The sequence below is a fragment of the Pseudoliparis swirei genome, chromosome 21 (assembly GCF_029220125.1).
Source record: "Pseudoliparis swirei isolate HS2019 ecotype Mariana Trench chromosome 21, NWPU_hadal_v1, whole genome shotgun sequence".
NCBI classification, from domain to species: Eukaryota; Metazoa; Chordata; class Actinopteri; order Perciformes; family Liparidae; genus Pseudoliparis; species Pseudoliparis swirei.
In genome coordinates this window covers 8,175,609-8,199,720 of record NC_079408.1, presented here as the reverse complement: position 1 = coordinate 8,199,720, position 24,112 = coordinate 8,175,609, and the positions used below count along the sequence as shown (strand labels likewise).

At 44.6% G+C, this 24,112-nt stretch overlaps 1 protein-coding gene across 6 annotated transcripts in view; it reads left to right on the top strand.

The window, feature by feature from the left end:
• Nucleotides 1-24,112, top strand: part of LOC130211606 (protein phosphatase 3 catalytic subunit alpha) — a 66,695-nt gene that overhangs the window by 31,275 nt on the left and 11,308 nt on the right. For all 6 annotated transcript variants that reach the window (XR_008835109.1, XR_008835108.1, XM_056442463.1 and 3 more), the window contains exons 2-8: nucleotides 988-1,188; nucleotides 11,945-12,069; nucleotides 12,621-12,732; nucleotides 13,196-13,341; nucleotides 14,147-14,286; nucleotides 17,252-17,329; nucleotides 18,326-18,420. Coding sequence is in view for 4 of the 6 variants with exons in the window: in XM_056442463.1 (XP_056298438.1) it covers nucleotides 988-1,188; nucleotides 11,945-12,069; nucleotides 12,621-12,732; nucleotides 13,196-13,341; nucleotides 14,147-14,286; nucleotides 17,252-17,329; nucleotides 18,326-18,420 (897 nt within the window). In the remaining 2 variants the exon portion in view is untranslated. The remainder of the gene's footprint in view (nucleotides 1-987; nucleotides 1,189-11,944; nucleotides 12,070-12,620; nucleotides 12,733-13,195; nucleotides 13,342-14,146; nucleotides 14,287-17,251; nucleotides 17,330-18,325; nucleotides 18,421-24,112) is intronic.

The window sequence follows — 24,112 nt, the reverse complement described above, 5'->3', positions numbered from 1 at the left end:
TTACCTGTTAAAAGTGAAATGGCACTGACATGAGGTCCATTTTAAAGAATTGTGGGGTTTCTGTTCAAAGTCTGTCTAAAGGCTCATTGGGCTGTTTGCATATAAATTGTGCTTTGGTAAAAAAAAAAAAAAAGAATTGTGCTGTGATTTAGATGAGAAGGTTCAATTTTGAATTAAAATGCATGCAAACAGGATTCAGGCTTTTTAATCTGTCTGTTATATGCAAAATGGCTAGAGCAAATTGAAATGGTGTGAAAAGCCATCCTTTGATGCGCCACTAATTAAAGGCAGGATCAGTAGGATTTGTCTGTTATGCTTTGTAAACACAGCATTCAAAGTTGGCCCCTCCTCCCCCGGCTCATCGCTCTCATGCACCAATACCGATAATGATATTGGGGCCAATACTGACTCTAATGGTTGGATTGAGTATCTAATTTTCAGGATGCTTTCAAGACTCATAAATAAGCAGAACCAAACTCTTTTAAATAAGTTGTGACTGACAAATGAGTAAATGCACGTAAGCCAGAAGATAATCTCTCTTCTAATCATACAAATGAGCATGTTTAAATATAGAAATACATAAGATAATACTCGCACGGAAGGCTAAAACATCTGTATTCTATGCTTCCCCTTCAAAGTGTAATTTATTCTGCTGTGAATATTGCCAAGCAAACGACACACTGTCTGTCTGTTACAAATATTGGGAATTGAATGACTCGCAGATAATAGCAGCGATCTGGTAAATTGTCTCAGAGGGGGGGCTGGGAGCATGGGAGTGAACACCCGCTCTCCTGTAGGGCCTCGATCCCCTGGAAGGTACAAAGCACCTGCTAATCAAACAGCTAAAAGGCCTTTTGCTCGGTGCTGTGGAATTAACTGCATATCCTCATAAGCCTTTAGTCAATGAGAAATATATTAAAGCACTGTAAATATGTTATGATGGCAGCTGTAGTGATGCTTTTTCTTTCTTTTTTTGTGTCCCCGCAGCTGTCCCGTTCCCCCCCAGTCACCGGCTGACAGCTAAAGAGGTGTTTGACAGCGATGGGAAACCCAAAGTGGACGTGCTAAAAGCCCACCTCACCAAGGAAGGCCGCGTGGAGGAATCGGTGGCCCTGAGGCTCATCGCAGAGGGCGGCTCGATCTTGCGTGCGGAGCAGAACCTGCTGGACATCGAGGCTCCTGTTACAGGTCAGTGGTCAGATTCAGCACATCGTTTCCAGGGATGAGCTTGAATATTTAATCGATTTAGACAGAAAATGTGTAATATTTTGATTGTCAATTCTTAATTTAATTCAAATTACTGAATATATACTGAATCCACCCTCCACATTGGTAGTATTCACTGCTTTTTCATAGTCTGATGTGAACTGCATATGATCTGGTTGTATACTGGTTGTATAGAATTTTTTTCAGACGTCACCTTGTGCTTGATATGAACAGATAATGAAAATATTAGTCAAATTTCAAGACCGCTTTGCAGCTCTAAGGAAAAGAACTTGACGTGCACGTGTGCTAGTTTTTTGTGACTTAACAAAGGATCCACTTTAAAAGATGAAAATAGTGTTTGCAAGCAGACGTGGCAGAAGAAGCAAATTACTTTCCAACTAGCCTGCCGTTTCCTTCCTCGTCTGTCACACGTCGTTGATGTCACCGTCATCATTAGGTCATACATGACTTGATTCGAAATTGCCCGATATATTAACCTGAAGTGACGTTTTCAGCCAGAACTGTTTGCGAACGAGACACGTGTGTTGTAGATTTGAAACGCACACTGGTATATTTAAAGAGGGGACTGCGTGCTTCCAGTCGTATGAAAACTTCATTTAGTTAATTAAGTGAGTCATTTGGCCTCCGGGCTGCACGTGGGCCATGTGGCCAGCCGTAGCAGTGCGTTTTATTTTAGGATACGGTTTGGGTCATCCAATTTGCCAAAACTAACATGCATGGTAATGAAACCCAATTCCGACACAGAAAAGCTAAACATCCTGTTTAGATGCACTGCCGCTCACCGTTTGTATCGCGCTCAATGAAAACGGCTCGGGTTGCTGAACATTTTCCGCCATTTGTCGCGACTAATTTCTCCACAATATTCATTTATTTTCCAGTTGAGCGCTTATTCAGTCTGAAAAGCGCCCCGGAGCTGAAGTTCCAACTCATTTGTGCTGAAAGAACATACTGGAGGAGGAGGCTCGCTGATGCATATGCACAGAGCCAGTGCATCTGTTGTTGTCTTTCTTCCTGGTCAAGTGCCCTGTTCCTCCATTAGACTTTCTGATGAGGCGTCTTTGATGTTGTTGTAATCAGAGGCACAGACCTACTCAAAGGATCTATGGCAACCCATCATCATTTCCAAATACGAGATTGTTCTCAAAATACAGTCCAGAGTGGCCTATGCTCATATTTGGCAGGCACTTACTTAAATTCATGAATGCACAGCCCTTTATGAACACAAGTATGGCTCTCATATGCTTACTGAGGCCATTATAATAATAGAATATTTTTTTAAAAGCTTAACAAAAAAGATGCAAACCGATTTGGACAAAAGCCGTATTTGCTGGCGCGGTCTTCGTATTTGCGGGCACACACACAAGGGATTAGGAGAAATCCTGTTCAACAGAACTAGATTTCCTATTTAAACATTTTTGTTTGCCATGTATACGGTTAACTGGCTTTTCATTTTAAAAAATTGAGTGATTTATGTGCATGACTGTAGACCCATTGTATGGCGGGGTTTCGCCGCACAGGAGTGTTTCCAAACAAATTAAATTCTAACTCGGACTGAACCAAATTGTATTGACCTTCCAGTTTAAAGTAAACACTCCGAAGTCAGTCCATTCCCACAGTGAAACTGTGCTATTTATCAAGCTTAAACACATGTGCACAATAAGCCAAAGCTGGGATCTTTCTCAGAGCCTGTCCTCTCACTGAGCTCAGAGCAAATAGAGACAGTCCCTTAAAGCGACAGTGCTTATTACATAAGACGTTCATTTGAATACACCTCAAATGCGTTTGTGGCGGATACCGGTACGAAATACGGCGGGTCAGTGTGACGTAAACGAGGGCAGCTCGTCCGACTTTCTTGTCTCGACGCGATTACAATCTCGTTCCTAAAGAGTAAACAGAACTCTTACTCTGACCTTCCCGTGCGGTGAGGTTGTCGTTTTGATTCTCAGAAGCTCGATCGCAAGCCTAACGTGTCGATTTTAGATTGGAGAACTGGTCAAACGATGCTTCTCGGCCAGCACATCTCTTTCCTCTTGCTGAGTTACATAGAAACGGTGGACAGCTCCTGTTCTGCGTGCAAGCCGTGGATCCCTCGATGAGTGTGTGTGTGTGTGTGTGCGTGTGCACTTGTGTACACGAGCGCGGCAGTGAAGCACTTCTTTCCCTCCCACTCAACACCCCTGTCTCAACCCTTCTCCCACGCATGAGTCCTTTTCAGCGAGGGTTTTCTCTGCTGCGCGTGCCCGCGGCCCCGCTGTGTCTCCCCCTCTTGCGTGCGCCCAAACTCTCACACCGTTCTCCATGAACACGACTTCGATGCTCTCTTGTTCTCTCCGTCTGCCATCCCTCCGTGTGTCACGCTCGGAGACCCTCCACCCCCTCCCGATCACACCTGCAATTCCAACGCGACAGCCAATTAGCGAGTCAATATTTATCATGAACTCTTTTAAGACTGGCCTAAAAACCTTTTTATTCAGGAAGGCATTTTTTACCTTGAGTTAATTTATTGTCAGCTATTACATTCTTATTTTTTTATTTTTATGGGTTGCTTTAACTATGTTTTAATCGGTTTTATTTGTTTTTACTATATGTGTGGCACTCTGAGATTCTTTGAAGGAAGAGTGCGATAAAAATTAAATGTATTATTATTATCGATTTGTGAATCGCCGTAACGATATCGGCTCTCTGCTCCCCTTCGCCGCTTCTCACATTCACATAGTCACTTCCTGGTCGGGCCAGATGGCAGGTGTTTGTTTTTTTTCCGTGGAGGGGTGGGGGTGGGGGGGTCCGTGTGACGACTGAGCTGGCTTAGGCCACCGAGTACAAGCTGCTCCCATGGCCTTCGCACAGCCATTCATCGACTGGACCTCCCCCCCCCCCCCCCCGCCCTCCCTCCACAGTCACATCGCCAGGCAACAGCGAGCTTTTACACTGTTCATACACCTGTTAGCAGCGCGGATGCTCCAGTCTGTTGGAGTCTCTCACTGCACTAGGAAACATGTTTTACTCGAGCTAAAAGGGCTTTTTACCCCCCCAGGTCGAGGCTTTTTAGCAGTAGCTGTTTGCATTCATGATCTTTCTTATGAGATTGTGATTCATGAAGTGAAGAAATGTTAAGCACTTGGTTTTGGAATTTCCCGTGTGCACTTTAAAAAGGTCTAACTCTGCCCTTGATTAGCGTGGACATTGTATGAGTTTAATGTGAGTGGTTCTCGCTCTGTGCAGCATTGCAAGGCCATTAGACCTTTTCCTTTTATAAGAAGAAGGAACGTACACTTTTATTTATCCCCGTGGGGAAATTCTTTAGGTTGTTGCGCAATTTTTAATGAGAAGTATACTAATGTGGATATTAGAGCAAGATGGATAAATCGTCTGGGGTGATGTTAGCTTATTGCACATTTTATTATAAAAACTATCGGTTGGTATCGGGCTCAAATTAATATTCCCAGCATAGCTGGTTTTGAACCTGATGGTGAAGACCCCTTTAAAGAGCACTCGGGATGAATAGTTATCCTTTGCGAACCGATAGATGAGAATAAACACATCTGTTCTGTCTGTTCTCAAATGTTTGAAATACTGGAAGAGTTGCCTCTTCACACCTCTCATAATGAAATCACCAGTGGCTCACACCAACACAGTAATTTGAAGTTCGTCGAGTTCATCAACGTCCGACTCTAAATCTGACATCGTTCAAATGATCGTCGCCGCCGCCGTGCCGGAGATAGCGGCTTCCTAAAAATCACATCCAGTTTGACGTTCATAACAGATTGCAAAGCGCCCCCTCCCCCTTTTGCATACATGCTCTGAGGGATGTGAGCTCTCAGAAGAGGGCCATCATAAAACCGGGGGTATTGCTTTCGCCCAGTCTCAATCGAAACATGATCTGGCACCGTCTGCCTCGCCGTGGATTTCTCTCGCTCAATGAGCCCGGCCTTGTGGAGTGGCCTGTGTCGGTTCTGAAGCCAGGTTGTGTAATGCCGAACGCCCCCTCAATAGCTGGTGCCCGCTGATATGCTGCTACTCGGGGAGATCACTTCAGTGCACAAGCAGGAGATGGCCAGAACGAATTGTTTTTCACTCCAGATAATGTACTCCCACCTGCTCTTCTTATGTGGGCTCTGGTTCCCACCTCGCTGTTGTGTGACAAGCGGGAGGGAAGGAAAGCCCGTCTGTAGGTGTGCTGGAGCAGAGCGATGGATGGATGGATGGATTGTGCACTCTTGCTGTGATAAAAACCGGAGCTGGAGGAGCGAGCCGATGTGGCATTTTAGTTTTTCATCGAACATCCGTCCACACGCGTGCACAGATGAGGTGACTGCGATTCCCAGTGACCGTCGCATTTGGGCTTTTTGGCCAGTGATTAAACTCTCGCCACATCTTTTTTTCTTCGCCGGCAAGTGACAGCTTTCCAAAAGGTCAGCTGGAGGTGCAGTCCTCCCACACAGTGTGTGTGTTAGACGTGCGGTTCAGGTGAAATTGCGGCCCCTCGACTTCCTCACCGAGCCTCCTGCAGAGCCCACTTCTGAAAACATGAACATATTGTTTATTTCCCTGTGAGCCCTACATTTTCGCAATAATTTCTCTCTCGGTGGTCGTCCCTTTCGACATAATTGTACTCTCAAGCGCAGTGAGATGTGAGTGCTTTTTAGAAAAAGTGACTTTGCAGAGCGATGGATGCCTGTTTCAGCCATCGCTCTGTTTCTACACAGTGGATGCGTTGCATTGTTCCATTGGTGGTCCTTTTTTATCAGGTCAGCAGCAGCTTAGGTTTGTTTGAGGATTCGTTTCCATAGCAATAACCAGCCAACACACTTTCTGGATGAAACCGGAGGAATCAAGTCAAATCTAGTTTTAGTCCACCTTCGCATTATGTAGTAAATTAGCCCTTGTAGTGAAGCCGTAATGGTGGCCAGGATGCAAAAAAGGTATCTACAATGGGTGCATTTTTTTATTTTTTAGAAAAATGTCTCTCTTGCTTTAATTGCTGTTTGTTTTTATACTTAAGCAGGTTTTGAGGTCCTTCGAATGTCAAACAAATTCATGGTTGACCTCAATTAAAACTTGATTTAACGTTGCCACACATTTTTTTATTTTAAGCATAGATTAAGTGTTGCTCATTACTTCATACATGACCACATTAAAGTCACGAGATGATGCATAATACCTTTGCACAAATTGAAGGCTTTTATGAAAAAAAGAAAAGACTATCAAGACAGTTAGGAGACTTGTATCTTGGGAAACAAATATAAAAAGAGCTGCGCAGATTAGTTAGAATGCAAATAAATGAAATGATTCATAAAAATATAGCTACAGTTTAAGTTCCCCTCACTCGAGCAACGTTTTGGCCATTGTTGTTGCAATTAATCAATCTTCCAGGAACTGAGCAACCGTCTGAAACAAACCTGCGCCACATGTTCGCGCTGTTGTCGTGTTGGCTTGACTGCAAGAGGGAAGTAGGGGCATCTTCAGACATCGGACGCAAATAACAAGGCTCCTTCAGTTTTCTTTTGTTACGGCGGTCCCCACCGTGGATTTACACAGTTACACAGTGTGCGTTTAAGAAAAGACGAATGGTTGAGCAGAGGTTTACGATGCAGTCGAGGAGAGCTGATTGTGAGAGCGGTCTCAAGAGGCTCGTAACTTGAGATAATTGTTCTCCAACGTTGTCCTCCAGCTCCCACTAATTGGGTATCTCTCTGAAAGACTTTCCCACCGACTCTTATTGTAGATCTCCCCGCGAGATGCGTTTCATAAGGCGATCAACAGCCTCTCGAAAAAGGCCAGAGTCCTTTCCGAGTTAGATTCAAGGTCTATTCAATCTCTCGTTAATCACTTCACGAGCTGGAAGAATGGATGGATTGCAGCACTTTGGTGTCAACCGCGGATGCCGAGCGGTCACCGCCACTCGGTTCACATCCGATATCGCTGTGTCAATGGTCTTATCGCCCCGCTTCGGTGAAGAAGGGGACTTTTTCCAACTTGTTTCCTGAAGTGGAAAGACTTCAGGGTTGTGTTATTATGATGGTTCAGTCCGCGATTTAAATATCTTGGCATCCGCTGCCCACAGTGCCAGGGGATATGACATCACTGAGGTCATAGGCGAGCCTACATTGGACGCCACTCAATAGCCTTCATATTGAACACAAAGCACTGAATCAAGGAAATAACAAAGCAATAAAAGCATCGCAAGTTCCAACTAATTCGGTAAATTGGCCCGATAAACAGAACGGGCAATAAAAGAGCTGTAGTGCTGAATATGATTAAAGAGAATAAAAGTTGTTTTAAACCAGGCTAGTACTCCACTGAATAATACTTGTTTTTCTTCTTCTACTTCTTTAGTGTTCAGTGTCTGTAAAATCAATTTGATAATATTCTGTGTCAATTGTGTTCTCGGGGGGGAAAAGACCTCTCGACTGTACAATGATGGGAATTTACCTCAAATCTGCTGCCGTTTCCCTGGAGAAATACCCGCGGGTATAATGCCCGTGATTTTTAGTATGCGTGTTCTTGTGCATGCGGGTGTGCTGGAGACTATGTACTGAAACCAAGACACCTTCTACAAGCCTCATTAAAGCTACCACGTATTTACGGAGATTTTAACTGGATCTACTTTCCAGCTGCAGGTTTCAGCTGGCAGCTTACAGGCTTGCTGCACGGATAAATACTGTTCAGGATCCACGGTGGAGCTTTCAGGTACTCTTACGTGTTTGCCAAACAAAGGCCAACGCCAAATAAGAGAAAGCCACTTGAGGAAAACGAGTGCAGGTTTTAATACGCTCGTCTAAAGCTCCGTCTAAGCTCATCAGCCTTTCTCTTATAGCAGAATATCTGACAACCAGATAGAGTGAATGTTATTATAATGCTAATGTTGTCGTTAAATACTCAAATTGTATTTGTGTATTTATTACCTGCGGTCCAAAAGTGGACGGTGGACCACATGGGAACCAACGGAAGAAATGTATCGATAATAAATAATAAGTTTCGGTCTAACGACCCTTTTGAAATCAACCTTTTTTAGAGTGGCGCAGAAATTGACCCACAGTCCATAAATCCGATGACCTCGCAGTCAAAGAAGCAGCAAATCTTGCGTGGCCTCTGCTTCCCTCTTCTCCCGAGAGAGTAGTGGCGTATAGGCCCACATATACCAATCCAGGTTGAGTGATTTGTTGTCCTTGATTTGTGACGCGGACGGGCTTCTCCCAGAACACTCCCCTGGCGCTGTTTCACAACTGCTGCTCGTCGCCGTGCAGAAAGGCACATGACACGAGCGACGTTCTCGGAGTCACCCCCGGTGCGGAATATTCCGGGTATCCCGGTAATACCAGTGTAGTGGCGGACCGTCAGCGCTGTGTGCGGATGAAGCCAAAGTCGGTTTATCTGTTTTGTGATATCTATGACGAGCCAGATTTGTAATCGCGGTCAACGATACGCGTTGAGATTTGGAGACGACCGAAAGCTTTCCGGCCGTTTCAGCCAGTGGACTTGGCAAGGATGCGTTCAAATTGCGAGCCAGTAGAAACGCCTCAAGGTTACGAAGAGGCCGAAAGAGGATGTGGTGGAAAAACAAGCCGCAGCCAGTTCTTGTGTTTCCGTTCCGTATTGGACAACTGCTTTCATCATGAAAATAGTGTGCACTGGAGTATTGACTCCGTTGTGAGAGTGGAGCTCGTAAGACGATGGCAATAACACGATAATATCAAGTTTGGCGGCTCTTGTTTGTGATTCGTAAATAAATCAAAAGTAAGCAGAAGAGGAGTCGTACACAATAACCTTATACAAGTTAACACCATTATTTCAGCAGTGCAACAAAATAGGTCTATTAAATGTGGTCTCCTAAATATTCGATCTCTGTCATCTAAAGCTGTGTTACTAAATGATTTAATATCAGATAATCACATTGATTTATGTTGCCTAACTGAGACCTGGCTGAGCCATGAAGAATATGTCTGCCTGAATGAATCGACTCCTCCAAGTCATATTAATACTCACATTCCTCGAGGCACCGGTCGAGGAGGTGGAGTAGCAGCCATCTTTGAATCGAGCCTATTAATTAATCCTCAACCAAAATTACACTACACCTCATTTGAAAGCCTTGTTCTTAGTCTTTCACATCCAACCTGGAAAACACTACAGCCAATTCGATTTGTGATTCTGTACCGCCACCAGGTCCATATTCAGAGTTTATATCTGAATTCTCAGAATTTATATCAAGTTTGGTTCTTAAAACCGATAAAGTTATTATTGTTGGAGATTTTAATATCCATGTGGATGTTGATAATGATTGCCTTAGTGCTGCATTCATCTCCTTGTTGGACTCGATTGGCTTCTGTCAGAGAGTACAGAAACCCACTCACAGCTTTGGCCACACGCTTGATCTTGTTCTTACTTATGGCGTTGACATTGAGCATTTGAAGGTCTTCCCACAGAATCCTCTTCTGTCAGACCACAACCTCATAACTTTTGAATTTATACTACCATTTCAGGCACGGCACTAATTTGGTTTAAATCCTATTTATCAGATCGATCTCAGTTTGTATTTGTAAACGATGACGCCTCGATAACCACCAACGTTAATCACGGAGTTCCACAAGGTTCTGTGCTTGGACCAATTTTATTTACCTTATACATGCTTCCTTTGGGCAATATTATCAGGAAACACTCCATAAACTTTCATTGTTATGCAGATGATACTCAACTATATTTATCGATAAAACCAGAGGAGAGCAACCAACTCGGTAAAATTCAAGCATGTCTTAAAGACATAAAACATGGATGACCTGCAACTTCTTGATGTTAAACTCAGACAAAACCGAAGTCATTTTAATCGGCCCTGAGCACCTCAGAGATCAATTATCTGGTGATGTGGATTCTGTAGACGGCATTGCCCTGGCATCCAACACCACTGTAAAGAATCTTGGCGTTATCTTTGATCGGGACTTGTCCTTTAACTCCCACGTAAAGCAAATCTCAAGGACTGCATTCTTTCATCTCGTAATATTTCAAAAATCAGGCACATCTTGTCTCAAAAGATGCAGAAAAATTGGTTCAGCGTTCGTTACTTGAGACTGGATTACTGCAACTCCTTATTATCAGGCTGCTCTAATAAATCTCTTAGGTCCCTCCAGTTGATCCAGAATGCTGCAGCTCGTGTTCTCACTAAAATTAAGAAAAGAGATCACATCACTCCTGCACTAGCTGCTCTGCACTGGCTCCCAGTAAAATCAAGAATCACTTTTAAAATTCTTCTCTTAACGTACAAAGCCTTGATTGGTGATGCACCATCATATCTTAAGGAGCTTGTAGTACCATATTGCCCCACTAGAGAGCTACGCTCACTAAATGCGGGACTACTTGTAGTTCCTAGAGTCTTAAAAAGTAGAATGGGAGCCAGAGCCTTTGGTTATCAAGCTCCTCTTTTATGGAACCAGCTTCCAATTTCAGTCCGGGAGGCAGACACAGTCACCTCGTTTAAGAGTAGACTGAAGACCTTCCTCTTTGACAGAGCTTATAGTTAGGGCTGAATCAGGTTTGCCCTGGTCCAGCCCCTTGATATGCTGCTATAGGCTTATAGCTGCCGGGGACGTTTTAGGATGCACTGAGTACCTATCTCCTCTTTTTCTCTCCTTAAGGATGAATTTTCATCTCTCAATCACACGTTACTAACTCTGCTTTCTCCCGGAGTCCTTTTGACTTCACGTCTCATGGGGTCATCGGACCCTATGAGACGGCATAGATCTATCTGCCTGATGGATCATCGAGGTCTGGGTCGTGGAATTCCTGCTCCTGACTACGCCACTGTCCTGTTGAGACTCCGCCCACTGTTGAGACTCCGCCCACTCCTCCTCCCCACCGCCATCTACCTGATGGATCGTGGAGGTCTCCATCGTGGAATATGCCTACTATGAACTATTCATACACTCTGTCATATTCATTGAATGTATTTTAACTCTAAATCTGTCCTTCTGTACACATGACATCTATTGCACCTGTCCATCCTGGAGAGGGATCCTCCTCTGTTGCTCTCCTGAAGGTTTCTTCCCCCCTGAAGGGTTATTTGGGAGTTTTTCCTGGTCCGATGCAAGGTTTTGGGGCAGGGATGTCTATGTGTACAGATTGTAAAGCACTCCGAGACAAATTTGTAATTTGTGAAATTGGGCTATACAAATAAACTGAATTGAATTGAATCCAACCACACAGGAATTCGACCATCTATGCCGTAGATGGTCGAATTCCTGTGATTTGCAATTCCGCTTGTTTTTTCTTTCTTTTTCCAAACGGATTCAGATTACACACCTGATTTTAGCGAACGTTGAGTTTAGAAACGCTCCTGTTATTTGTACTACTGGCCAGTATTGTTTACATGTCGTCTTCTTCTTTGCATAATTTCCCGCAGTAAGCGTGGGCCGCGGAGCTGACGGTGGTCTGTGCATAACGAGGTCTTTTTTTTTCTCAGTTACAAATGAGCGATTTATGTTAATGAAAAATGTCACATTGTTTAACGAAACAAAACGATTAGAAGAGGATATAGTGAACTCCCAGATGGAACGTTCCAACGTCGCTATAAATATGAAAAGCCACCGAAGCTTCACAGCTGAAATTAAATGTGTAAATGAGCAAATAGCCTCGCACAGTGTTCTTGAGGCTTTCATCTGCTGTTCCTCAGCTTTGAAAATAGCCGTTATCCTGATGTGCCTTTGTTCCTCTTTCTGCCTTATTCCAGTGTGTGGAGACATCCATGGGCAGTTCTTTGACCTGATGAAGCTGTTTGAAGTGGGAGGATCACCAGCATCCACGCGCTACCTTTTCCTGGGGGACTACGTCGACAGAGGGTATTTCAGTATTGAAGTAAGTCTGCGCATTTGTTTGCGTCCTCACGAGGGCCTAATCGAGTGTGACACGCTGTGTTTATTAATAGCTTTCTTTGAGCGTAGATCCAATCAGGCTGCAGATATCGGAGCGCTGATAGGCCTTTTGTAATAACTTCAAAATATATAGCCTGGATAGCAAATCTCAGGGTTATGGAGAGCGAGAGTTTTAATATGAGGCAAAATACACACATTTAATCTGCGACTGCGGATCGGAATTAACTTTGATCTGTTGTTCCGCCCATCTCATCGCCTGAAACATTCTACTTTTATTAATAAAATATATTGTAAGGGAGTGTGCCGTGCCTGTCCTCTGACGGTTCCTCTGAAGGATTGTCATCTCCTCAAGCAAGCCTGAATGAACTATGCCACAAAATGGACTGCATGAATGTTTCATTATGAGCGGAATTGCTTATATTATGCCTTTCTGTGATATTGACAAAGTCTGACTTGACGGTTCATGTTTCATGTTATTTAAATATGGCAATCTAACTGTTCTCCAACCTTTTTTGTTTTGCTTCTTTGTTTCAGTGTGTGCTGTACTTGTGGGCCTTAAAGATCCTTTACCCCAAAACACTGTTTTTGCTGCGTGGGAATCATGAATGTAGACATTTAACAGAGTATTTCACATTTAAGCAGGAATGTAAGTAATCACTTCAATTTTATTTCTTTTTTCAAACTTTTTTATCTCGATTGAGTCTAAGGAGTCTGGTCTGTGACTCTGTGTTCAGAGTGGAAGGAGGACTGAGTTATTCTTTATAATAAGCTGTTTATTATGCATCCAGTTCGGCCATCAACGTCTAATGCTCACTTAACGCCCACTAGCCTGGCGCAGGACTCACTCCAAATGTGTTGCCCTTTTTGATATTTACACAAGTCAGACCTATTTCTGTTGGACTGTTAAAAGAGAAGAAAAAGAAGAAAAAAAGAGCTGTGAAACTGTGCTGTTTTTAAAAATGTGTTTGGGAAGTTTAATGGCACTTTGGAGAGCCTTTCCGCCTCAGACTAGCACACTGTGAGCCCCAGTGTGTGAGAGCTGTGTTTTGTTTGACTTGGCACGCTTACCTTTCCCTGCCCTGTCTCCCTCTCTCCCCCCCCCATGACAGGTAGAATTAAGTATTCAGAGAGGGTGTATGACGCATGTATGGACGCCTTCGACTGCCTTCCCCTGGCTGCACTTATGAACCAGCAGTTCCTGTGTGTACACGGAGGACTGTCTCCAGAAATCACAAATCTTGACGACATCAGGAAAGTATGTGTCTGATTCGAGACCATTTTCTCGATCATTTCATAAAGCTACAGTGTGTGTGTGTGTGTGTGTGTTGGAACAGCAGGTGGCTGTTAATGTCTTTAAAAAATATACAATTAAAGCTTCCTATACGCCTAATGTACTTTCTGCATTCATTCAAAGTTAATGAGGAGATAAGTGTATTTGTTTTAGATGGGCTGTGAAAATAACAAGCATAGTAGCAATGCATGAAGTGATTCTCTCAGATGTGTCTGAAGCTTTGCTCAGGACTTGGACACAAGGGAACATGAGCATCAGGTCTGGTTCTTAGTCTGATTTAACAAATACTGAAGAGTCGGATCCTTTTTTTTTCAAACTAATTCAATAATTTCAAATGGATTTTATGGCTGCAATCAGAGGGCATGCACAATAGAATTCCCTCTATTGAAGTGTCCATCATGCTACCCATCCAGTAATCCACAAGCTTTTTGTTGGAGAAAAGAGACATCCTTGGCTGAAAGCAAAGTCCTTTTTGTTCGTTCTTCCAAATTTATTTCTGCCGTTGAGTTTTTTTTACGCCTTTTTTAAATAAATGAAAAGGCGTTCGAGGTAGCCAGAAGGTGAACGCTGTCTTTGAATATGTCGTCCACGCCGTATATTCCAAATCTACCACTCATTTCTGCCCATAATATCATTCTGATCACGGCAGCAGCAGCAGCCACCCTCCCAGAGAGAGCTGACATATTTTTCTCTGCAGCAGAATACACACTGCGTATGCGTTGGTCCGGTCAAACACGGCTGACACGAGTCCCATTTTTTTCCTCCACAGTTAGACAGATTCAAAGAGCCCCCAGCATACGGACCAATGTGTGATCTGCTGTGGTCCGACCCCCTGGAGGACTTTGGGAATGAGAAGAGCCAAGAGCATTTCACACACAACACAGTGCGAGGCTGTTCCTACTTCTACAGGTGAGCATTCTGTGTCTTACAGAAAGGGAGGAGTTTTATTTTGTTATTACATTGCTGTGTTGGCGTTTTTTTCTTTCTTTTTTGTTTACTACTTTGGAACATTTCAGAGAGGATTCCAACCAGCAGCCATATATAAAGCAGCTTTGATTCCCTACTAGCATTACATATCTTCAATGTTCAGTCTATAAGACTCATATTGAGCCAACACTTTGTTTTATAGTCGATGGTGGAATTTAAAAAATGATCTGAGTAACTATAATCAAAAAGCACTTTTAATTGGTCCTGACAACTAAAAATCATCTGATTAGTTGGCTGCGCCATCTGTGGCCAAAGACTATACAATGAACACGTTCCAAGACCGACTCCTTGAACTTTAGTAATGATCAAGAAATGTTTTACAACAAAAATCTAAACCCCGGCTTCCAGATTTCCATTTCTCATCCGTTCATTTTCGTCGCCTTACAATTCCTCAACCGGGAGTAGGAGGCCGACGTTTGTGAGAACACAGTGTGCATCAGAGTGGCCCCAAAGTCTCCTTAGACAGTCACCAGTGTTTATGTAACTCGCATTACCTTCAATTGAGAGCAGAGTGACTGAACAAACAGAGGACATGCACGGAGCGGGCTGCTCGCGCTGTCACAAAATGTAATGAACTGGCACATTACCACGAGGCTCAGTACTGCTCCTAAATGCGCGCTGCGCTCCCTCCACTCATTATGGCCTCGGCAATGCTTACTTGGCCCCGGCGTGCTTCGGGCACGCTGGCAGAAGTACTCAGAAATGTCCCCAGGCTCCTGATTTGAATTTTCTTCTTTCTTAATAACAGGTGTTTCATAACAAGAAACTTAATCGTATTTTAATGTCCACGCTCGGCAATGAACTCCCAGTGCTGCTCTTGTTGTGGATTTGTGAGGACATATTTGTCCGCTACACTGCAGATCCACTGCAGGTGCTTTGCCCACGATATTCATCCCTTTTACTGAAGAGAGACCCAGCAGAAAATGTTACATAATGCAAGGTATATGGCCGCCTTCTTTTTTTACGCGTGTGTTGTACCACGACGCTGGTCATCAGTGTCCCTCACGTCATCGGCCGAGGGCACGGTCGCTAATTGGCATCACAGTGGCATGCAGCATTTATGAGACAGTTTAAACCAGATGGAGAGAGAGACATTCCTTGGCACCCCTCCCCAAAAACATTCAGCTTCTATCTTGCAGTAACCTATAATTCCCCCGCCAGCGGCGTGGCCACGCTCGTAACTCTTTTACAAACGCAATTCGGCCATGAAATTGCACATGTTTTGAATGCGGTAGCTTTTTAATTTTCTCCGCCACTCGGCAGCACGACTGTATCAGCCTGATGTGATTTTCTTTCTCGCATCTTCTTTTTTTTTTCTTCCATTGATGTTGATCCAAGCTATTGATATTAAAACAAAATGAAAAGCTTTCATTTTAACGGCGAGAACCTGCCGAGCGATACTAATATTGCACGCTCTGAAGTTGCACAACGCCTCATGTTGTCCGAGGAGCTCCTTAACATCTGCGCCCTGTTGTAGGACAGATGGGAGACAATTGAAATTTAAAATGCAAACTGGAGAAGAAGAAAATGAAACTAGGCCAACATGTATCTAGTCTGGTGAATGGTTCCGTATGGCATGTATCTACATCTGTTGCAGGAAATCAAGTGAGAAATAAAACATGTATTCCTAGTCCCCTTCCAGCCCCATCAAAATTCCCTCTCAGCAACTGCTCCGTCCTTTTCCCATCCCTCCCAGCAGATGTGTGTTGTGACTGTGAGGAATGCATGTGTTCTCATGTCGACATGAACCAAGATTGGTAATAGACTCGATGAATTTCCATTTCACACAATTTGAATTTAGAATATTTTACCGAGCATGCTATCTGACCTTGCAATAAAAAACAAACCCCGAGCGAGTCAAGTCAAAGTTAATTTACTTATATAACACTTTTTACAGCCCTGCCTCAAAGGACTTTACATTCAGATATGCAATAAAGCGGCCATAATGGTAGAGCCTGTCAGTCGAATGTGTGTAAAACTCAACACTGGATCTGTTGTGCAGCATTTACTAAAAAATAAAATCTCCCGAAAAGTCGGAAGCTAAAATATATAGTTTGGTCTTAATTACTTTGTTCATTGCCATGCTGTGCTTTAGCAGGGGGCACTGAGCTAGGATTACAGAACTCAATACAAAGGTCATACCTTTGTTAAAGGTCATTTAACAAACACAATATTATTCTCCATTGAACGACAAAGGTTTGCGTAATTTGAGATTGTAAAATTAGAGAGATGAAACCCTGAAAAACAACTTTTGATTTAGCCCTTATTATTTTATAGTGGTTCTGATCCCTTGGTTCACTTCACAGCATTCCAAGACTCACAAATCCCGGCGCCCGATGTTGTTTTGATCATGTTTGTGAGAAGCAACGCTCCAAAAGTCTTGTAGTAGTGCAATTTTACTAAACTTAACTTTGTAACTTATCAAGAGATTTTACATAAGAAATGCCGCCTGCCAGGGACTTGTCTTCTGTCTTTCTCGTTGTGAGCGGAGGACATTTCCAGTGGAAGCTGGTGCAGAGAAAGGAAAGGTTGTGGCATGGAAACCCTGAACTGTAGTTTGATCGTTGGCAGCCAGGTTTTTGGTCTCCCTGCTTCCAGTCTGAATCGATCACAAGAGCATAAAACTTGCATAAAAATTCCCCAGCGATCGCCTTTTTTTCTTGAAGAAACGGTCTGCTATGAATCACGTGTCATACTTGATATTTTTTTATTTTCATTCTAAAACAAAATCTGCCGTTTGAAAAAGATCACACCTGTTAAGCATATTATGGGTTATTATGTAGCTTATGATACCTTTGCTGGCAATTGTTTTATTTTATGTTCTTCTTGATCTTACTGGGATTCTTCTTAATGTATGAACCAAATGTGTGTCTCTTCTAATCAACAGCTACCCTGCAGTCTGTGACTTTCTACAACACAATAACTTATTATCTGTCATCCGGGCCCATGAAGCGCAGGATGCTGGGTGAGTGCATTCTGTTGTCTCCCCTCACACTGTCACACAGCAGAGTGAGTCTAACCAGGGTATTAAAGGAAAAGCTCTGGGGGTTTACTCCAGCCGGTTTCGGTGCAGTCTGAACTTTGAGAGAAGTCGCGTTAATCCAAGAAATGAAAATGACGCCAAGGAGAGGAGTAAATCGGACAGATGTGATGGGACAAGTGCGACTCATGCAGGCTTTATCGGGGGCTGTGGTTTTAAAAAGTTAAGTTTGGTTGTGGGCTTTTGTCCCCACGTGTTGTTTACTTCACTTACAGACACACCAAGATTTCCTTTCTAACGACGCACTGGAAAACCTCTTTGAAAAGGAGGATTTTGTATTTATTTTAAACGAGCAGGCGGGTGGATGTGTCTAGCTGATCTCAAGCTGATCTCCCTTTTTAGGCGAGGTTAAGGCGGTGGGATCCACAGCACACAGTTGTTTACCATTCCCTTCCCGCAGCGTGACCACATGGGAACACCTGGACACGTCTCCGATGAGGTTGCATCCCCGGGCCAATTCAGACCACACGTATAATAATGTTGTTGAGTTGTTGTTACTTTTAATCTCCGTAAATAGTAGCTGCAAGGTGTGGAGCAGCAAACATATCCTCTGAGTTAGGGCTCTGTTTACCTAACGCTCGCCTGCATGCCAAGTATCCAAACCACCAAACACGGCACAGACGTCCCTGGGAGATCAGAGTCGGTGGGTTTGAATGCCGAGTGGGTTCAGTGTGATGATGACTACTTAAGGGCATGTTTAACCTGTAACACGGGGATTAACTCTCCTGAGGCTACTCCGAGTTGCCCCCGTCGCTGATGCATCAGTTTACAGGACAAACACACAGCCGTGGTGAAAACAAGAGGCCGTGAAAACTGTCGCTGCTAATCATACCCCGAGGGGTTGAGCACGAGTGATTAATCCATGAGTACGAGGTTGCAATGTTTACTAATGCTTACCTCTCCTTCTGGATGCTTCACCAGATACCGCATGTACAGAAAGAGTCAGACCACTGGCTTCCCATCCCTTATCACCATCTTCTCTGCACCCAACTACCTAGATGTCTACAACAACAAAGGTGAGGAGTATGTCGATATCAGTCTCCAGCGGCTCACAGCATTACGGGTTGTGCATTTAATGGCAGCGTTGGGAGCTTTCTAAATGCTTTCTATTATGCCATTTGAACATCACATCATGAACTAAGTACATGTATTATAAATGGTTTTAGAGTATCAGAGTAGTGCATGCTGGCTGACATTGCTCACTGGGGGGCGGCTCACAAGCCCACCTGTTTGTATCTCTGGTTTAGGAGCCAGAATAGCAATGGCCCATTTACAGAATGTTGATAAATTCATTCCACCTTAAAACATAAATAAATAATGTGTCTTTTACTATCCTTTGAGAAACGTTAATTAATGCCATACATTTCCCTTTTGAGGATTTTTTTGTTTTGTTGAGAAAGGTCTTCCCTCCCTGTACCGTGCATGCGGTCGTGCAAAACATTTCGGTCTCACCATTGCACTTGTCCAGTGACAACAATCTCTACGACATTTTGATCGGGTCAGTTCAGGGAGAAATGAAATGGCCCTGGTGCCGGTTGACTTGGCGCCTGGTGGCGCCCCACGCTGTGCCACGGTGCCGACGCAGCAAGATCGGCTTGTCTCTGTGTGGTGAGTCAGCACTTTCCCCCCGGAGAACATACAGTATATATCGCCTTGGCTGTGGGGGCATGTTTGGATGGGAGCGGTGATGGGCAAACCACAGGAAATGGAAATGGGAAGGAGAGAGTGATGTTGCTGGTGCACGCTGTTTTGCAATTGCTCTCGTGATGAAATGCCATAACGGAGCTTTATAGCGCAATGCTTTTGGTTTGAAGAAATCACACGAGGGAGTGAGGGCTGTTCTTTTCTATTTCCTTTTGCCCCATTCGCAGGTGTATACGGTTGGATTTAAGATTAGGTCACATTTTTGCCAATCTGTTTTGTCGTTTATTATCGGGACCCCATTTGCACCGTGCCAACTAATCTTCCGAGGGCTCGAAATCAACACACAACGCAATATGAACACACAAACAAAGTGATCTCAAGCGCGGGTTACTTTCTGTTTTGGCAGCCAATTACCCGGCGACTCATTTACACCTCTCGAGCTCAATACGGGAAATGATTTGGTGTGCACCCTGTTCTACGCTGCAGCTGGCTGACCTTCAGTTGATAAAAGGTCTGCCGCAGCAAAAGTGCTTATCACAAAGAAAAAGATTACTCTGTGTTTGATTTTTAGAACTGACTTTTAATTCGGCACACGGACACATCCCTTCCGGCAGGACTACATGTTCTTTATTTCTCTGCCTAAGTGTGAGACACACTTCTCCCCTTTGGCTGAATCTGTCCTAAAGTGGTAAGATCTCTGGCTTAACAGTCAAATACAGACGCAGGAGAAAATAAACATCCCGTAAGCTAAATGTCTAGCCAGAGATGTCATGTTGCATCTCTTAAAACTTCAACACGTTGTGGTTATGTAATTACTTGGTTCCCAATCTTCTTCATCAACCATCTGCTTGATGCATTTCCCTGCACATCTAGCCAATACAGTCCTATCAGTCCTGTTGATGCTCTTCGAATCAGTTATAAGGGCGGGGTTCACTGGTGGAGCCTCAGTAATGAATTGGTCTACTCTTCTTAGCGTCTTGGCAGAGCTGGAAGCCCACTGAGCGTGTCGCGTGATTGATGGCCAATCGAGTGGGCACATAAATCTTAAAGGGGATGGAGGAGGTATCAGCAGGCACCATCAATATAGTGCAGGGAGATGGCCAGATTAACCAATGAGACGTGGTGGTGGTGGTGGTGGAGGAGGAGGAGGAGGAGGAGGAGGAGGAGGAGGAGGAGGAGGAGGACGTAAAGTGGACTTGCGGCGGAGTCGAGTCGATCCACACATGAAGGATGCTCAGGATGTGATTCTATAAAGATAAAGTCCAGCTTCGGGATGCCGCCCATCAATCCGTTGTCATTTATGTCCGTTGGCTTTGCAGTAAGTGTCAGCCGGTGACCAGCTGTCCGTCGCGGCGCTGACCTCTGCACACGGCACCCCTGCACTCCAGCGCTGGCAGGGGAGCTGTGTTAAATGAATACACAGCAGCAGTGATTTAGCAGTTTTCACTGCTTGAGCTTCGTGTTCTGAAGAGACTGCAGTGGAGAGATAGAGGGGGGGGGGGGGGGGTAGTTGGCAGTTGCACACTTTGGAGATTACTTGCGGTTTTGTATAAATGGAATGTTTTGTGCTGCATCATTATTGACTGGCCCCGGAAGCCAACAACTGAATCCTAATGGTTGTGGTGCTTTGATGGAATAAAAGCTAAGTGACAGTGGTGTCGGCAACAATGTGAACTTCAAAATAAAATAAATGTTCACCCCTGAGACACTAAAGGACTGGTTGGGTTATCTTCATCCCACACCTGTTAAACCTTGTATAACCGAATAAATGTCTGGCTCCTCTCTCGTGTTGACGAGGAGGTGGAAACAGGAATGGACTGAAGAGAAGGGGTCAGGACATCCCTCTGGTTCACTCGCGGGTCGAACTGGGCCGTTTCCTTCTTGCGGTCACGTGCCGATTGGTCGCGGCAAGGAATGGGGGATTTAAAGACAAGGGAAATGGAGTGACGTGATTGGCTCTTGGCCCCTGCCATTGGAATAAATAGCAGGATGGAAGCTATGGCAGTGATGACGCCAGCGCAGTAGGGAATTCACTCTCTCCCCCCCCCCCCCCCCCCCCCCCCGCGCCCTTGTCACGGGTGACAGCGAGAAGAGTATCGTTGGCACAGATGCCCGACCATCTGTTATCGCTCTGGTCATTACTGGGCTTCCCTTCAGTTTCCTGTAAACATGCAGCATCAAACAAGACATAATAACAATTTAATGCAGGACAGGCTCGTCTTGGTCCTTCAAGTAATTAAAGTAATATATGCCCAGTTGTGGGTCATTGGTGAGCGTCGTGTGTCAGATTGGGTATTGTTGAGTTTTCCTCAATTCTGTTACTTTACTAATTTGTCCCATTCTCTTTGTATTTCTGAGTCTGAAGACTTCCTTTACATTACCCGACGGTATATTCCAAATGGACTCTTGGAGTTGAGACGCTATTTTCACACCATCATCATCTTGAAATCATCATCTGCACGTTGTCGGCCGGTCATTTGTCAAACACGATGAGGAGAACCCTGTGCTTTTCCCCGCCGCTACAACTAGTCCCATTGCTTTATGAACTGAGAATGAATTGGAAACCGTCCATGCGTCGTTCACCGTTCAGTCGCCGCCATCCATGTGTCTGACGCGAAATGGAGGAGAGCGCTGAACGTAATGGACCGAGAAAGTCTAAAACGGTCGGCCTGGAATACTAATCCACTGGAACTTGATCCAAGAGGCTTGAGAGACAGATATGCAGTCAGCATGAAGCGCCAGGACGGTGGGAATCTCCCCCTCTCCTCAAAGCAGACTTAACAGTCCTTGTTACCAGGGAAACCGACTCAAGGCACTCCCTTTTGAATAATTTATGAGCGGGCGCCGCCTCGCAATATCTGTGTTACCGTGGCAGCAGGCTTGGCCTCGGCTACCCCGCCAGCCGCCGCCGGAGCAGCAGAGACATCTAGTGGCGGACGGGCAGCGCTGACCACGCCGCTCACAGCTGGTCACCGCTAAGGCAGAGCCCTCCTGCTGGATGAGCTGATAATCCTCATGAAATGGGTTGTGGGGAGGCAGCGACGTGTTGTTCTTGTACCCATTATATCCGCATGTTAAATAGAATATTAAATTTTTATTTTTTTTAAACACGGGCCTTGACCTGCTCTCACCTAGAGTTCGACGACCGTGTTTGTTTTGCACGTGGGAGGTTGTCGGGTGTGTCTGTTCCTTTTTTCCTTTTTTCTCTTTTTAAACGGAATCCGATTTGACGGAGGGACGGCGGGGGGAGCTGACCTTCTCCCCCCGCTCTGGCTTTTTCCCCTCCGGGCATTTGTGGCTGCATTCAATCAAGTATTCTTGTTGTTCTTAGTTTGTACTCTAGGTTGAAATGCACTTATTGTAAGTCGCTTTGGATAAAAGCGTCTGCTAAATGACATGTAATGTAATGTAATGTAAAAGTGCTTCGACCATGTTTATGCAGTACGTGATGTTTATTCAAGGCCGGCCCACGCGCGCAACTGCTTTCCTGCACACACACACGCATAAATACCCACTGTGTGTGTGTCTCTCAGGGTAATGCGATGCTTTTCGGAGTGGATTGAGTCGTTGTGTTTAGCTGCCGTCGATAATAGCGGCACAATAATTATACAGTATGTGGATTTTCCCCGACGGGAGATTTTTCTTCTGATGCTGTGTGTGAGCGTGCTCATCGGTGCAGCCTGAGATAAAGAGGTGACGGCAGTGGAATGTAATGCTTTGCGATACTTAACCCTCCTGTCGCCTTAGGGTCATTTTGACCCGATTCAATGTTTCAATTCCCCTTTGTTATTATTTTTACTTCTAAGTTTTTACCTTTAGGTTCAGTTTGACGCCAGCACTAAAACCTCCAGAAAATTATTAGAATTAATGCTTTCCGAGTTTAATCTTAAGGGACCACTTTGATTGCATAGTTACTGCACTATATGCATTAGCATGCCTCATTGATTACACACACACACACACACACACTGGGGCAAACTCCGGCCTAGCAGGATGTTTCCTGACCCAATTTGTGTTGCGACCGAGGTTATAGCTGCTTGGGATGCCAGGTCTGATGAGCTATTCCTGACCGGAGAGGGAGGCCGAGGCAGGAAAGTCCCCCATGGTGACCCAGCCACGGTGTCCGCTTTCCACCAGATCTGGGCCACCAGACTGGCCTTGCGTATGCGAGAGGCTGGGTCTTCTATATGCAGCAGAGGTATATTTATGACCGGTTGGCTCTCATGTTTTGCGCCGGTGCCTCAACCATGCGCGAGCTCCCTGGGGCATTCCGTGGTCAGTATTTGGGAGGTGGTTTCTATGTCGGCGGGGCACAGCGACCGTGTGATTATGATAGGGCATTCTCGAAATATATGCTGAATATGGCACACAGTGAAACACTCAATATGCACCCCGTCTCATTTAAAGTCAGCAGGCGAACAGCTTGATTTAGTTGTTGCTGCTTTATATTCTGCGACCCCTTCCCACACCCTTATTGTGGACAGCAGCCTCACCACATCCACTGGATTTATTTATGATTGTAGTATTTAAATTGTTCCAAAGAGATACAGTTAAATGTGTCGAAGACTTTTAAAAATAACAACATTTCAGGGGAATAAATATATTTGCTCGCGGGAATCTTGTCCTCTCACTCTGGACAAAGAAAACAAAAAACAAGCGCTTTTCCCAACTGTTGGACTCCCTTCAAGCAAACTTAGTCATGTCAATTGATGCAGCACATACACATTGAAGCAATGTCCAAAAGAACACTTTCATGAAGGCAAATGCAGGAAAAAGGAAGCAGTAGCATCTCATGGTTCCATATCAATCCCCCGACAGCCTGTGAAATAACCATACGGTGTGCATAACTAATAGCCCAGCTGTCTCTGGCCATTCTCTCCTTCACTCCTTCTCCTCCTCGCCAGGAATTTATGGTTTTCTGTTAACTAATGAAAAGTGCTCAGCCTACAGAGCCTAAATGCTGAGCCGTGGGTTTCTGTGATGTTATTCACAAATCCAATCCTGGGAATGACAGACGAGCTTCACCGACTGGGGGCAGTAATCGATACACAGAGGAAATGTTCC